Source organism: Camarhynchus parvulus, chromosome 3 (assembly GCF_901933205.1).
Source record: "Camarhynchus parvulus chromosome 3, STF_HiC, whole genome shotgun sequence".
Classification (NCBI taxonomy): Eukaryota; Metazoa; Chordata; class Aves; order Passeriformes; family Thraupidae; genus Camarhynchus; species Camarhynchus parvulus.
Window position 1 is genome coordinate 64,599,981 of NC_044573.1, and position 12,249 is coordinate 64,612,229.

At 38.5% G+C, this 12,249-nt stretch overlaps 1 protein-coding gene across 1 annotated transcript; it reads left to right on the forward strand.

Annotated features, from left to right (window-relative positions):
* The first annotated feature begins 217 nt into the window (after nt 1-217).
* Nucleotides 218-11,375, forward strand: GPRC6A (G protein-coupled receptor class C group 6 member A). The gene is made up of 6 exons (XM_030944948.1): nt 218-411; nt 2,014-2,317; nt 4,139-4,966; nt 7,198-7,410; nt 8,815-8,938; nt 10,255-11,375. Exons 1-6 carry the CDS (start codon nt 218-220, stop codon nt 11,373-11,375), a joined length of 2,784 nt encoding a protein of 927 aa, XP_030800808.1.
* The last annotated feature ends 874 nt before the right edge of the window (nt 11,376-12,249 follow it).

A 12,249-nucleotide genomic window follows, 5' to 3' on the forward strand; every position in this document is an offset into this window, starting at 1 on the left:
CCTCCCTCTCCACTCTCACATCACCGCACCCTCACATTTTATTTGACAGCACTGCTTTAGTACCTTCAATAAAAAAGCCTTGTCCAGTGAGGCAAATACAAGCACCTTATGAGGTGTGACCAGCTTGTGAGCGCAGCCTTTGTCCTTTGCTGCTCTTTACAGATGACACAGACGCCCTTGTTGGCGCTGCAGCTTGATTGACTCAAAGCTGGCACACATGGCATTTGTTATCTTTTTGATCCCCTGCTTCGTGGTCGGCACCGACGTCGCTTTCTCCTGCCAGAATGCTGAGGACTTTGTGGGTGCCAGTTCTCCAGGGGACATCATTATTGGAGGCTTGTTTGCAGTTCACAGTGAAATGCTGCATCCAGAAGAAGATCCCATCAAGCCAGTAATTCAGAATTGTGCTGGGTGAGTAATACTGGAAATTAAACATGCAGCAAAGAGAGCACTGACGCTGGACATGTAACTCTTATGTTAAGGTCAACAAATTCTGGTTCGTTTGCTTTGCTTAGACTTAAAAAATTCCTTGGACATCACAAAAATTTCATGTAAATTAACACAGGATGACAAAATATGACCAAGTTACAGTAAAAATACTGCAGTTTACCGAGGAAGGGAATGAGCATTTTGATCCTCTTTCAATTTTCCCAGATAATCAAATAGCCTTGGATGTTTGTATTATCATCTGATTGCCATGTATATATATTCCTTACAGCTAATTTGCTATAGGCCTGAAGGACTCAGCTGGGCATCTATTCATTGTTATGAAGCTGAACCTACATGATCTGGACACAGGCAGACTATTCCATTTTCCCCAAGCCCATAATAAAGTCTGCCTCCCATCTCTTGGGCAGCTCAGTTATAATCTATGATAGTACCTTGATGGTGACACTGTAGTTATTTTTTAAATTACCATAATTATTACACTTGGAAGTGTAATTGTGGCATTATGTTATAGGATAGCCTACATGTAAACACCTTGTCATGCATGCATTCTTTGCATCAGAATATTTATTCTGTTGGCTCCAAATCCTACTGTGCTTGAAACATCATGTTTCTGGAAGACATAAAAAGGAAACCTGGTGAAGAATTTCATTTTAAGTACATAATAAATATTTCTTAAGACCAGAAATTCCAAACATGCATTTTTTTAAATTTAAATATAGGTGCAAATCCACAAATTTTATTTGAATTTTACAACTTAATCCCACATCTGAATCTAACAATCAGCTAGGCATGCAGGTATCCATCTGGATTTATGTCAAAATGTTGAGTAAGTTGATAACTTTGTCTGTCTTCCATTATTTTTCTATGGAGACATAAATTATCTCAAGTCCATCTGAAATTTAATTTAGGTCATAAGATTTGTAATCTTTAGAGAAGTTTGCCTGAGAGGAGGGTTTGTTGTATTGTAGACATTTTGTGCTATCTCAGTTTTGATTAATCACCTCTTATAACATCCACTGGAGATGAGGGGAAATGTCTGGGCTAACTTCATCAGGTCTGAAGAGTATTTCAGAAACATCAATGCAACTACCAGAGACATTGACCTCTGAAATATTTCCTTCTATTCTGAAACATTTAGTACTTCCTTTTCTTCGCTTCATGCTTTTGGTGAAAATAAATACATTTTTAAAAAACTTAGTGGGTGGGTGTAATAAACTAGAATATCTTCACTGACTTTGACAGACACTTCCTGAAGATATCACTTGCAAATTTTCATGTATCATGAAAATTAAACTTTTAATGCTTTTTTCTTTTCCAGAAAAACACTTTTATTCAAGTATATTTTCAGCTTTGTGTTTATTTTACTTAGTCTCCTGTTAAATGAGAAAAAAACGGTTTTTAATCTTTTGTACACTAAACCCAAGCAAAACACACAAAACTTACTACACATCAGTTCTTTTCAGCAGTTGTTAAATTCTAAGGGATAGGTTCAAAACAGACTTTCCTTCACCCTTGCTTCCAACAAAGTTTTCCTAAAAAATACTGCCTATGTTTCTCTGACAGCTTTGAAATTCAAGTTTTTCTTCAGACACTTGCAATGATACATGCTATTGAAACTATCAACAACTCAACGCTGTTATCTGGAGTTACCCTGGGCTATGAAATCTACGACACGTGTGCAGAAGTTACAAAAGCCATGGCGTCTGCTCTGAGATTTCTGTCTAAATTCAATTCTTCTGAGGATGCCGTGGAGTTCAAGTGCAACTACTCAGACTACATCCCGAGAGTCAAGGCAGTCACTGGAGCCAGCTACTCAGAGGTGTCAATGGCAGTGTCAAGGCTGTTGGCTTTGCAATTAATCCCGCAGGTAAATTTGAGGCAACTATTTTATTTTGGACAGAGGGTCAGATTTACCATGCTAAGAATTAAGGCTCTGATCACAGGAATTGCAAAAGCCACATATTTACTACAGGACAGGATTTGGTTTATCCTAAGGACAACAGGATGGGTGGGCTTCAGCTCCAAGTGGAGGCCTTGGTTCACTTACCCAAACAAAGGCAGTAAGGGATATCTTCTATACCCAAGGCACATTTATCCAAGTGTTTTTTTCAGGCTCATGCTGGGCTCTTGTCATTGTGGCAGTGCCTCTGGTCAGTCCTGGTTACTCCAATGTACCTTGGATGACACTCAAGGACTTTATTCAGGCAGCAAAGTTACAGCTGACATGTACACTTTGCCTGGTCGTGAATATGAAAGTACTCAAATCTCAAACTAAAAAAAAAAAAAGAGGCCAGATCTGATCTGATCTGTCCAGAAATTCAGGGATTCTCTCCAGCCCAAGGGAAATTAAATGTTGGAATCAGTAAAAATTATGGACAGGGAAGTGAGGAAGATTGCTCTAAAACGAAGGTTTTCCCCTAGTACTCTTCAAACAATTGTAGAAGTGAAAGAATACAACAGTTTAGATCCACACTAGTCCTTCCCAAAACATTCTTTTCTATTTCTGACCTCTCTAGGACTAGTACAGTCCCACATTTGTGCTTAGGCCGTGCTAACCTTCCTACTGTCAGCTTTGTAAAACAATTAGGGTCAAGGCCAGGACTAAGAAGGAAGAAACAGATCCACTTCCACACCATCCTGTCTTGCACTTTGGTTTTGGCAATAGGTATAAATTAGCCAAATAAGTGGAAAAGACATAAAATCTGAACTAAAGATAACTTCTAACTGAATCTTCTCCTCTGCAATGGTAGGAAGTAATTCTGACCTCCAACGCCACCACAGGAACTGTAGTAAGTATGAAAACTAAAGTGCCACACTTGAACATAATTAAAAGGCAAGTGACTAAAAAAATCTGCAGTAGGGCATAGGTGTAAAATGGGACCCAATAGATTTTTCTTATCAATAGCATTTGCAGTGTTCTGACACAGTAAGATTTTGGTATTCCCTCCAGACAGGTGTCTTTGGTTCTGGAAAGCTTAAATTTATTTTTTAAGAACTGTCAAGAAATGTAGGGGGAAAAAAGTTCCAACAAAAAAATAAGAAAGCATTAAAACTGGAGAGATTTAAATAGCAATGTTCTCTTTATGTTTTTCCAGCTACATTCAGAAGAAAAAGATAATAAATCTTTTGTATGAAAAAGTTATATAATTTTGTATTATTGGTTACTGTTTGTTTGTCTGTGAGGTTCTTCCAACTGATTTAATGATCCTTTTGAAATATAATAATTAAATATTGGTGAGAAAGTATGTATATATGTGTGTGTGAACCATACTAAGCACTCAGTGACAGGAAAATACTACAAAATATAAGAATACTAGCAATTTGAAGAGAGACTCAAAAAATAGCCAATGTTTTAAATACTGTTTTGAAAAGCATATTGATGGTATCTGAACAGAGTAATACAAAATCTATATACCATTATTACTGTCATATCCGTTTTGAAAGGTTTTGCTCTTGACCTTCACTGAATTATGTGGAAGGGAGAAAGTGTAACTGGTGCTGGGCATGAGTCTGCACCCTAAGAGCAGGGAGAGAGAACCTGCCCCTTTAGCTGCAGCTTGTGGATGCAGAATCACAGGAGGAGGGAGCCTGGGTCAGGTGGGAAGAAAGAGCAATCATGGCAGCTTTGGATCTCTTGGCATCCTTTGGAGGAGAATACATCTGTAACTGAATTGTTCACTCTTCCTAGGTCAGTTCTGCATCATCAGCTGAAATCCTCAGTGACAAAATCAGATTTCCTTCTTTCTTCAGGACTATCCCCAGTGATTTTCACCAGACAAGAGCAATGACTCGCTTGATCTGTGAATCTGGGTGGAACTGGATTGGAGTAATAGCCACTGATGATGACAATGGGCGGTTTGCTCTGGAGAGCTTTGGCATCCAGGCCATGGCAAACAACGTTTGCATAGCTTTTAAAGAGATGCTGCCAGCCTATCTCTCTGACAGCACCTTTCACACCAAAGTTGATCAAGCAATTGAGAAGATTGTCAAGGAAAAAAGAGTAAATGTTATTGTTGTCTTTATGAGACAGTTTCATGTACTCAAACTATTCAAGAAGGCAATTGAGAAGAACGTTAATAAAATCTGGATTGCAAGTGATAACTGGTCAACTGCAGTCAAGATCAGCACAATTCCCAATATCAGACAGCTAGGAACAGTTGTGGGATTTGGATTTAAAAATGGAGACATCTCCTCATTCCAAGAGTTTTTGAGAAACCTTCATAAAAAGCCCATTGAAAACAACAAGTTTTTAGGTGAATATATTATGCTTTTGTCAGTCTGTGCACACCTGGAATATCATGACTTTCAAACATGCATTGCAAATCAGTCCCAGGATAATCTATTGGAAAATGATGGGAGTAAGCCTCAGATCTGGAAAGATGATTTTTTGAATGCTAATGTTGAACCAGGATTTATCCATAGTACTATGCTTGCAGTCTATGCTATAGCTCACGCCATTAAAGGGCTGTGCAAAGACAGAGACTGCAAGGATCCGTCTGCCTTCACTCCCTGGGAGGTATGATGCTAATTCTTACAGGTCTCATTCTCTGCTTAACTTTCATCACATTTTTGCCACCGTATTCCTGGAGATAAAAGCTTGGTCCTTTTACTAAATTACTATTTTTCAGCTATTTGACTACTAGTGCTTGGTCCCATTGCTGCAGACTACTGTGATACACAATGTGAGTGCTCTTGAGTGATGGGGATACTGCAGGATAAGAGCATTAACTGAAGAGTTACAATTTTCCTCTCCCTCTTTCTCTCACCACTGTATCTGTTTTGTCTTAATTCAAGTATTATCCTCCATAATGAGCCTCTACTTGAAACTGAAAATGCAATACATTGTACCTCTTGTCTGATCTTGACTTATATACAAAGACATAATCTTTAAGATGGGTGAGGTACTTGTTATCACACTGCTGGGTGGGAAAAGAAGAGGAAAAGTCAGACAAGTAAACCTGACATGACCTTTTACCCAAGAACCTGCTCAGGACTATTCACTTTTACACACTTTTACTCAGAAGATTAAACAAATATTCACTTAAAAGTCAAACAACCTCTGAAGCACTCTGATTTGCCCTGACCTCTTATCCTAGGTCAGGGCAGGTCAAACTAAGATATGGGATTTGAAATAAAAACCAACTAACCAATAACCCAGTAACAATCAGATTAATTACATGAATTAGTAAACATTAATGGGACAAATTCAGGACTGTTTAGCAGGAATGAAGCTTTATGGAGCTACATTTACACCATAAATGGACTAAATGCCAAGCCATTCAAATTAACTCCTTTTAAGTTTTTAAGCACTCATGAAGAGAACTGAGAGATAATTATTTCCCCCATGATGTTCTCATAACATGTTTCTTCTACATGAAAACTCAACCTTCTAGGAAAGAAGACATATATGAACAGAAAACTCTTAGGATCTAAATAATCCATATCATACATCTCCAAATACAGGGAAACAATAGAGTGATTGTTATTAGAGACTTTGCAAAAAATACCAAAAACCAGTTGCACCAAGAGGTTGCTAAATATTAGCCCCTTCTGTCTGAAGCTCAAGATGTATTCAAAAGGCTCTTGTGTTCTCATATTGTTAGACAAATTGAAAAAGTGGAGAACAGAAAAATTAAATTACTAATCTGAGTATATAGAATTAAAAAACCCTACTCAGTTCCACACAACTATGTAGCATCCAAATAAAATGCATCAATCAAATTGATTAGAAACACACAAATTATATAAATGTCCCAAAAAATTACATTATATAGGACAAGATGGCATATTATATACACTAGATGTGTATGTGTTACTAGATGTGTTACATAAATTTGACAAAGCCTATTGAGGTAGTATACATGTCAGCACATTTGTTAAATGTCATGAATATCACAAATGGATCCATGTAACAGCATGACTTTCAAATGCAATTGAACTCAGCCTTTCACCAAACATTGAATTTTTTTCTCGTCAGCTAAAAATCACTAGGCCTTCAAAATAATAAAGCTTTTGCTTCGATTAAGAGCCATGGCAGCTAATGGGAGTACTTCAATGATCTCCCCATGAGATGGGAGTGGGGATATATAATGTGCCTTAACCTGTCCTTTTCTAGATTCACACAGATCTGTTTCATCTGCCTGTTTGTGATGAGGGAGGCAGAAGTTTTCCCCTCTTGAATGGAATGGATTGCAATATGAAGCTGGACAGTTGCCTTGACAAAGCACATATATTGTTCGTTGATTATTAAGAGTTCTGAGTCTCACCTTGCCATGCAAAATTTCAGTCTGAGTCACAGCTGGGAACAGTGCTAGATACTCCCAGATATGCTGGGAGAATTTACTCTAGAAGCAAATGTTGCCCAGATTGACTCTGTTGACAGTAAAGTAACAACAGGAGCACTGCTCACCACTGGTCTTTACAAGAAGGGGAGGGCCAAAAGTGTCTTAGTTTATGCAAGCAAAAATATTTGCTCTGAATATCACACAAAAATTTTCAAGGCTGGAAAAACTACTATGATAATGATTTTATGAAATTATGTTTCTTTTTACTGATAGATTTTTACAGCCAGCATGATTGTCTGTATAATGTAATTCTGTAAACAAAATGAATTTGAATTTTAATATTTATCTTTGTCCTAAAAGCATTTCTTTTTAACTTGATACTATCATACATAAGTTAAACTACTCAGGTTGTCACACTGGCATGATACTGGTGTATGTTATCATTCCTTAAAATTATGTGCAGCTTCTTGAAGAACTTAAAAAAGTTGTAATCACTGACGGTGATAAGGAAGTCAAATTTGACTCCAATGGCGACATGAGCACCAGTTATGATGTCCTTCTTTGGAAAGAAATTGATGGCCACATGGAAATCACCACTATGGCAGAATACGATGCAGAGAAAGGTGGCTTTATCTTTGAGGATGAAGAGAAAAAAAAAGATTTTCTGGCTTTAAAGGTAACTTTTAATTTGTTGACATAACATGGGAAATTTATTTTAAGACAGTTTTTTTTCTCCCTGCAGCACTTGCTACTGGAAGATGTGCCAGCTAGAAATCTCTTGTGTGATTTAATGTTCTCCTCTTAGAGCAAAGAATCCTTTCTGAGTTTATTCAACCCCTTTCATGCACCCCAAGATTCATGTTAGCCTATGAGCAGGCTCAGTGATACAAAATCTATTTATTTCTCCAGAATGCCCCTAGAATGTTATATCTGTCCTAAGGATGATATTACAGAATCTTACAAAGGGATTTTAAAATAAAAAATGATGGTGTATATAAAAAGCCCTCATTTATGTATCACATCTTTTTATTTTTTTTAACATGAAGATTCAGATGTGTTGATTTCATTGTTTAAAAGAAAAATTTTTTTGTTGTTTATTTGGTCCTGTTAGAGCTGGGGTCAGCAACATGAGTAGGTGGTGCCACCTGGAGCCCCAGAGCTGGTGTATACAGGACTAATGGGTGGCCCTGGCCAGTTCCAGCTGGACAATCTGTCCTCTGCACCCACCCAATCTGCATGGGTGGATGTCTGAGTTCATGGCACAGCTCTGTGCTGCAAGGCATTCCCCACTAATGGGACAGGGAGAGGCTGCTTACTAGGTGGGCTGAATTCTGGTCTCCACATGTGAACTTACCTGAGTAGAGAAGGAAACCTCAAACCTTGTCCCTCTTTGTGGTGCAAGGAAATGTCTCCACCTCCTTGTAAGCACCATCTTGGAAGGAGAGGACATGGCAGTGTGCCTCAGGACAGATAATTTAACAAAAAACTGTCTTTGAAATGTGGACCTAAATTGAGACCTCAAGAGAAGGCCCTGATCACACACCCAGAGTGGAGCTTCATGACTCAGGGACAAGCTGGCAAGGGTCAGGAGTGTCAGAGCTGCAGTACAGAGCACTCTCCTAAGCATCTCCTCCTGGCCAAGGTGTCCCTCCAGGGTTCTGAGCGGCTAAGCAGAGTATCAGGATCTCATTTTTGAAACAGTTCACTCAAATTCCCTTTCAGATGCTTCTGTGCATTTTTTGAAGATGATCCTCTGTAGTCTAAATGCAAGTTCAAAGCTGAATGAAAGACTTTGATCTCGACTTTAAATCCAGAAATTAGTATTCAGGGCTCAAAAATAAAATTATCAGGTAAATGATACCCCATTCTATTACTTATTGACAGTGTGGAGAAAATACAACAAATATGGACCCTACAATGTCTGTTTTTCAATCTGTATAATTTTCAGATTTTCAGATTTCCCTAAAATATGTATGATTTAAAAATTGCAAAAATCCTGGAGGTTTCTATTAATGTTCCTTTATAATTAGCTGTACCTAAGATGATGATCTCTTTGTTTTTTCCACTCTGCACACTGCAGAAGGTTCAGTCAACATGCTCCCAGCCCTGCAGTCCAGGCCAGGTGAAAAAGGTTACAGAAAGTCCACACACATGCTGCTATGAGTGTATATACTGCCCAGAAAACCATTACAGCAACAAAACAGGTAAAAAATTAGTATCCACATAAAGGTTTTCTACATCAATGCAATTGTTTTGCTTGGATATCATGTACCTTGAAAACCTTGGGTTAAATATTTGAATGGGGTTTAAATATTTATTTATGATCACTTTCCTGTAAAACTTGGTATAAATGCTTTTTAAAAGGCCAAGTTTAAAGAAATTAGATTGTCCATCTGACTAGCATTACCCTTTGCTAGGATGGAAATTCTGGCTGATTTATCTGTGAGATTTACTCTCATTAAAAAGACCCTTTCCTCCCTGTCTTTCCTTAGTACATTCAGTGCAGTCAGGAGAAATTTCTTGACTTTCAGGGTGGTGAAGCACAGGTTGTCCAGAGAAGTTGTTGTGGTTGCCCCATTCTTAGAAGTGTTCAAGGCTAGGTTGGACAGAGCTCTGAGCAACCTGGTGTAGTGAAAGGTGTCCCTGCCCCAGTGCAGGTATTGGAACCAGATGGTCTTTGAAAGTCCCTTCCAACCCAAAAGGTTGGAAGCCTATGAATCTATGAAGTTCAAGGGTTATGTAATTTACCTAGCAGCACATTTTGTGTCCTACCACAGAGTACTGTGTTATTTGATAAAACTGTACAGTAATACTTTCGTATCAAGTATATACTTTACCACTGGTATAAGCAAAATCTTTTAAAGAGGAAAAATAAATATGGAGAAGAGAAATGGAATTAAGTAAATTAAGGTAGCATGTATTTTTTAATATCCTGAGAGCAGAAGAAAAGTAAATTTTATCTGCTCATTCAATTAATGGTGAAATTTTTCCATATCAGAAAGAAATTCCAAAGCAAAAGCACCTTTCAAATCATTATCTCAAGCAATGTTTGTTCTTGCTGTTGTATTTTATAAGTTATCTCTAAAGAGAATATTAGGGTGTTTTCTTGTTAAAACAGACAAATGAAAAAAAAGTAATTCAAATTTTTGCAAGAGAATTGATTCCTCTACAGTCATTGTTCAGTTTTCAATTAAAGTTTCACTGGTCAGTGATGAGCAAGACAGTTTTAGAAGCCTGGTCGTTTTCCTTTCTCACCCCTGTTTGCAGGCAAGTCTTGCTCCCAGCTGGCAGGGAGCTCCAGGCGCTTGTCCTTAGCTTGTTGTGCCACTGCCACCGCAGCCACCGCAGCCCTGCAGCTCCTCCTCCTGGACAGCGACAGCCGAACTCAGAGCCAGTCAGACCCATCTTTTCCCTTTAGCATCCTTTCTCACATTAGTCCTGTATCTCAAGTCCCTACAATCCGCTTGGCAGTTTATTAACTTTGGGGTTCTAAGATATCTTCCCTTTTTTCTGCTTCCAGATATGGATTACTGCTACCGATGTAACAACAAAACCTACTGGGCTCCCATCAACAGCAGCACGTGCTACAGGAAGACAATCTATTTCCTTGCCTGGACTGACTGGTTTGCTATCTTCCTCCTCCTCCTCTCTGCTTTTGGGGTTGTGTTGGTCTTGTCCATTTGTGTAATATTTACCAAAAACTTGGACACACCAGTAGTAAAGGCATCTGGTGGTCTGACTGTCTGCTATATTATTCTCTTCAGCCACTTCTTAATTTTTTTAAGCACTGTCTTCTTCATAGATATACCCACAGAATTCAAATGTAAAACTAGGCAAGCACTCTTTGGTATAAGTTTTACACTCTGCATTTCATGTATTTTAATAAAGTCACTAAAAATTTTACTAGCTTTCAGCTTTGATCCCAAGCTTCAAAATTTCCTGAAATGCATGTATAAACCTATTCCCACTGTGGTCACTTGCACTGGAATTCAAGTTATCATTTGCACCTTCTGGCTAATATTTAGGACACCTTTTGTAAATCAAAATTTCTCAATCCCAAGAGCAATAATTCTGGAATGTAATGAGGGATCTATTGTAGCTTTTGGGATTATGTTGGGCTACATCGCTGCCCTAGCATTTATTTGCTTCATATTTGCCTTTAAAGGTAGGAAATTGCCAGAGAATTACAATGAAGCTAAATTCATTACTTTTGGCATGCTAATTTACTTTATAGCATGGATCGTATTTATCCCTGTCTACGCAACCACATTTGGCAAATACTTGCCAGCAGTGGAAATCATTGTTGTTTTAATATCTAATTATGGAATTCTCTGCTGCACTTTTCTACCAAAATGCTATATCATCATTTACAAGCAAGAAACAAACACAAAATCTGCCTTTCTCAAAATGGTTTACACTTACTCCTCTAAGAGTGCAGGCAGTGTTGCTGTTAGTCAGGCTTCTTTAGATTCAAAATCTTCCAGCTTCCGAGCCACTGTCACAGACTCGGGTAAAACTGAAAATGACTCTGTGAATGGAAACTGCCATTTCCAAGTGCCTGGGCAGTCACTAATAAAAGGAAAAGTTCTTCCTAAACATGCTACAAGGACTATGGTCAGGAAAAGAGTCTCCAGCATATGACTGGCCAGTGTTAAAGTACCAGAAGTTAAAAAGCCATTTTAGGGAGCCATTTGTCTTTCAGATCTCTTTCCTTTTGCTATCTCCAAGGAGGGCAGGCCACGTCAAACACCTTTTCCTGTACTTAGGCAGTTATCCATTACCAGATCTGAAAGGCTTTCCTGACTCACAGAGTCCATCCCTTGCTCCTGCAAACTTGCTGATGTGCAGTCCTCTTCAGCAGCTCCCTTGCTTCCCTATCCAGTCCACGTAGACCTATGGGAACCTATTCTGCAACCTCCCTTCCTCAAGTGAAGCAGAAGCATCACAAAATTATTATTTCTCACAGTCATGTAAGTGGGACCACATGAATTTCCCCACTTCTTTTGCCTCTTTGATGCTCAGTTGTTTAAGGAGCTCTTCTCATCTTGGCCCCATTTTACAGATCAAAGAGAACCTTGTCCCAGCCTTTGTTTGCCAAGACAAACAATTCCAGTCCTTTAGTCTCCACTTTTAAGATAGGCTTTCCATTCTTCTGAACTTCCAAAAGTAACTCTTTTCATCTGGTATAAATGAATCTTTTTTTTCCTCCCCAAAATTGCATGACTTATTCCAGATGAGTACTGTAGTAACATTTAAGTTGTCTTGTGTTTACCAGCATGGTAATGAACTAGAGACAGAGCTATAAAGAAATCAGAGAATTCTGCTGGAGGTCTGTAGTTATACATATGTTCATCTGCCTTTTTTCCCCATACTCAGAAGAGACACATTGATTCACCTCATACACCTCCTCTGATGCACGAGGAGATTGAGCCCCAGGTGTCCTTTTATTTGAGATTGTAAAGTCAATGTGTAATGTCAAAACTTAAAACCACTAATTGATTCCTCTCATTAGCGT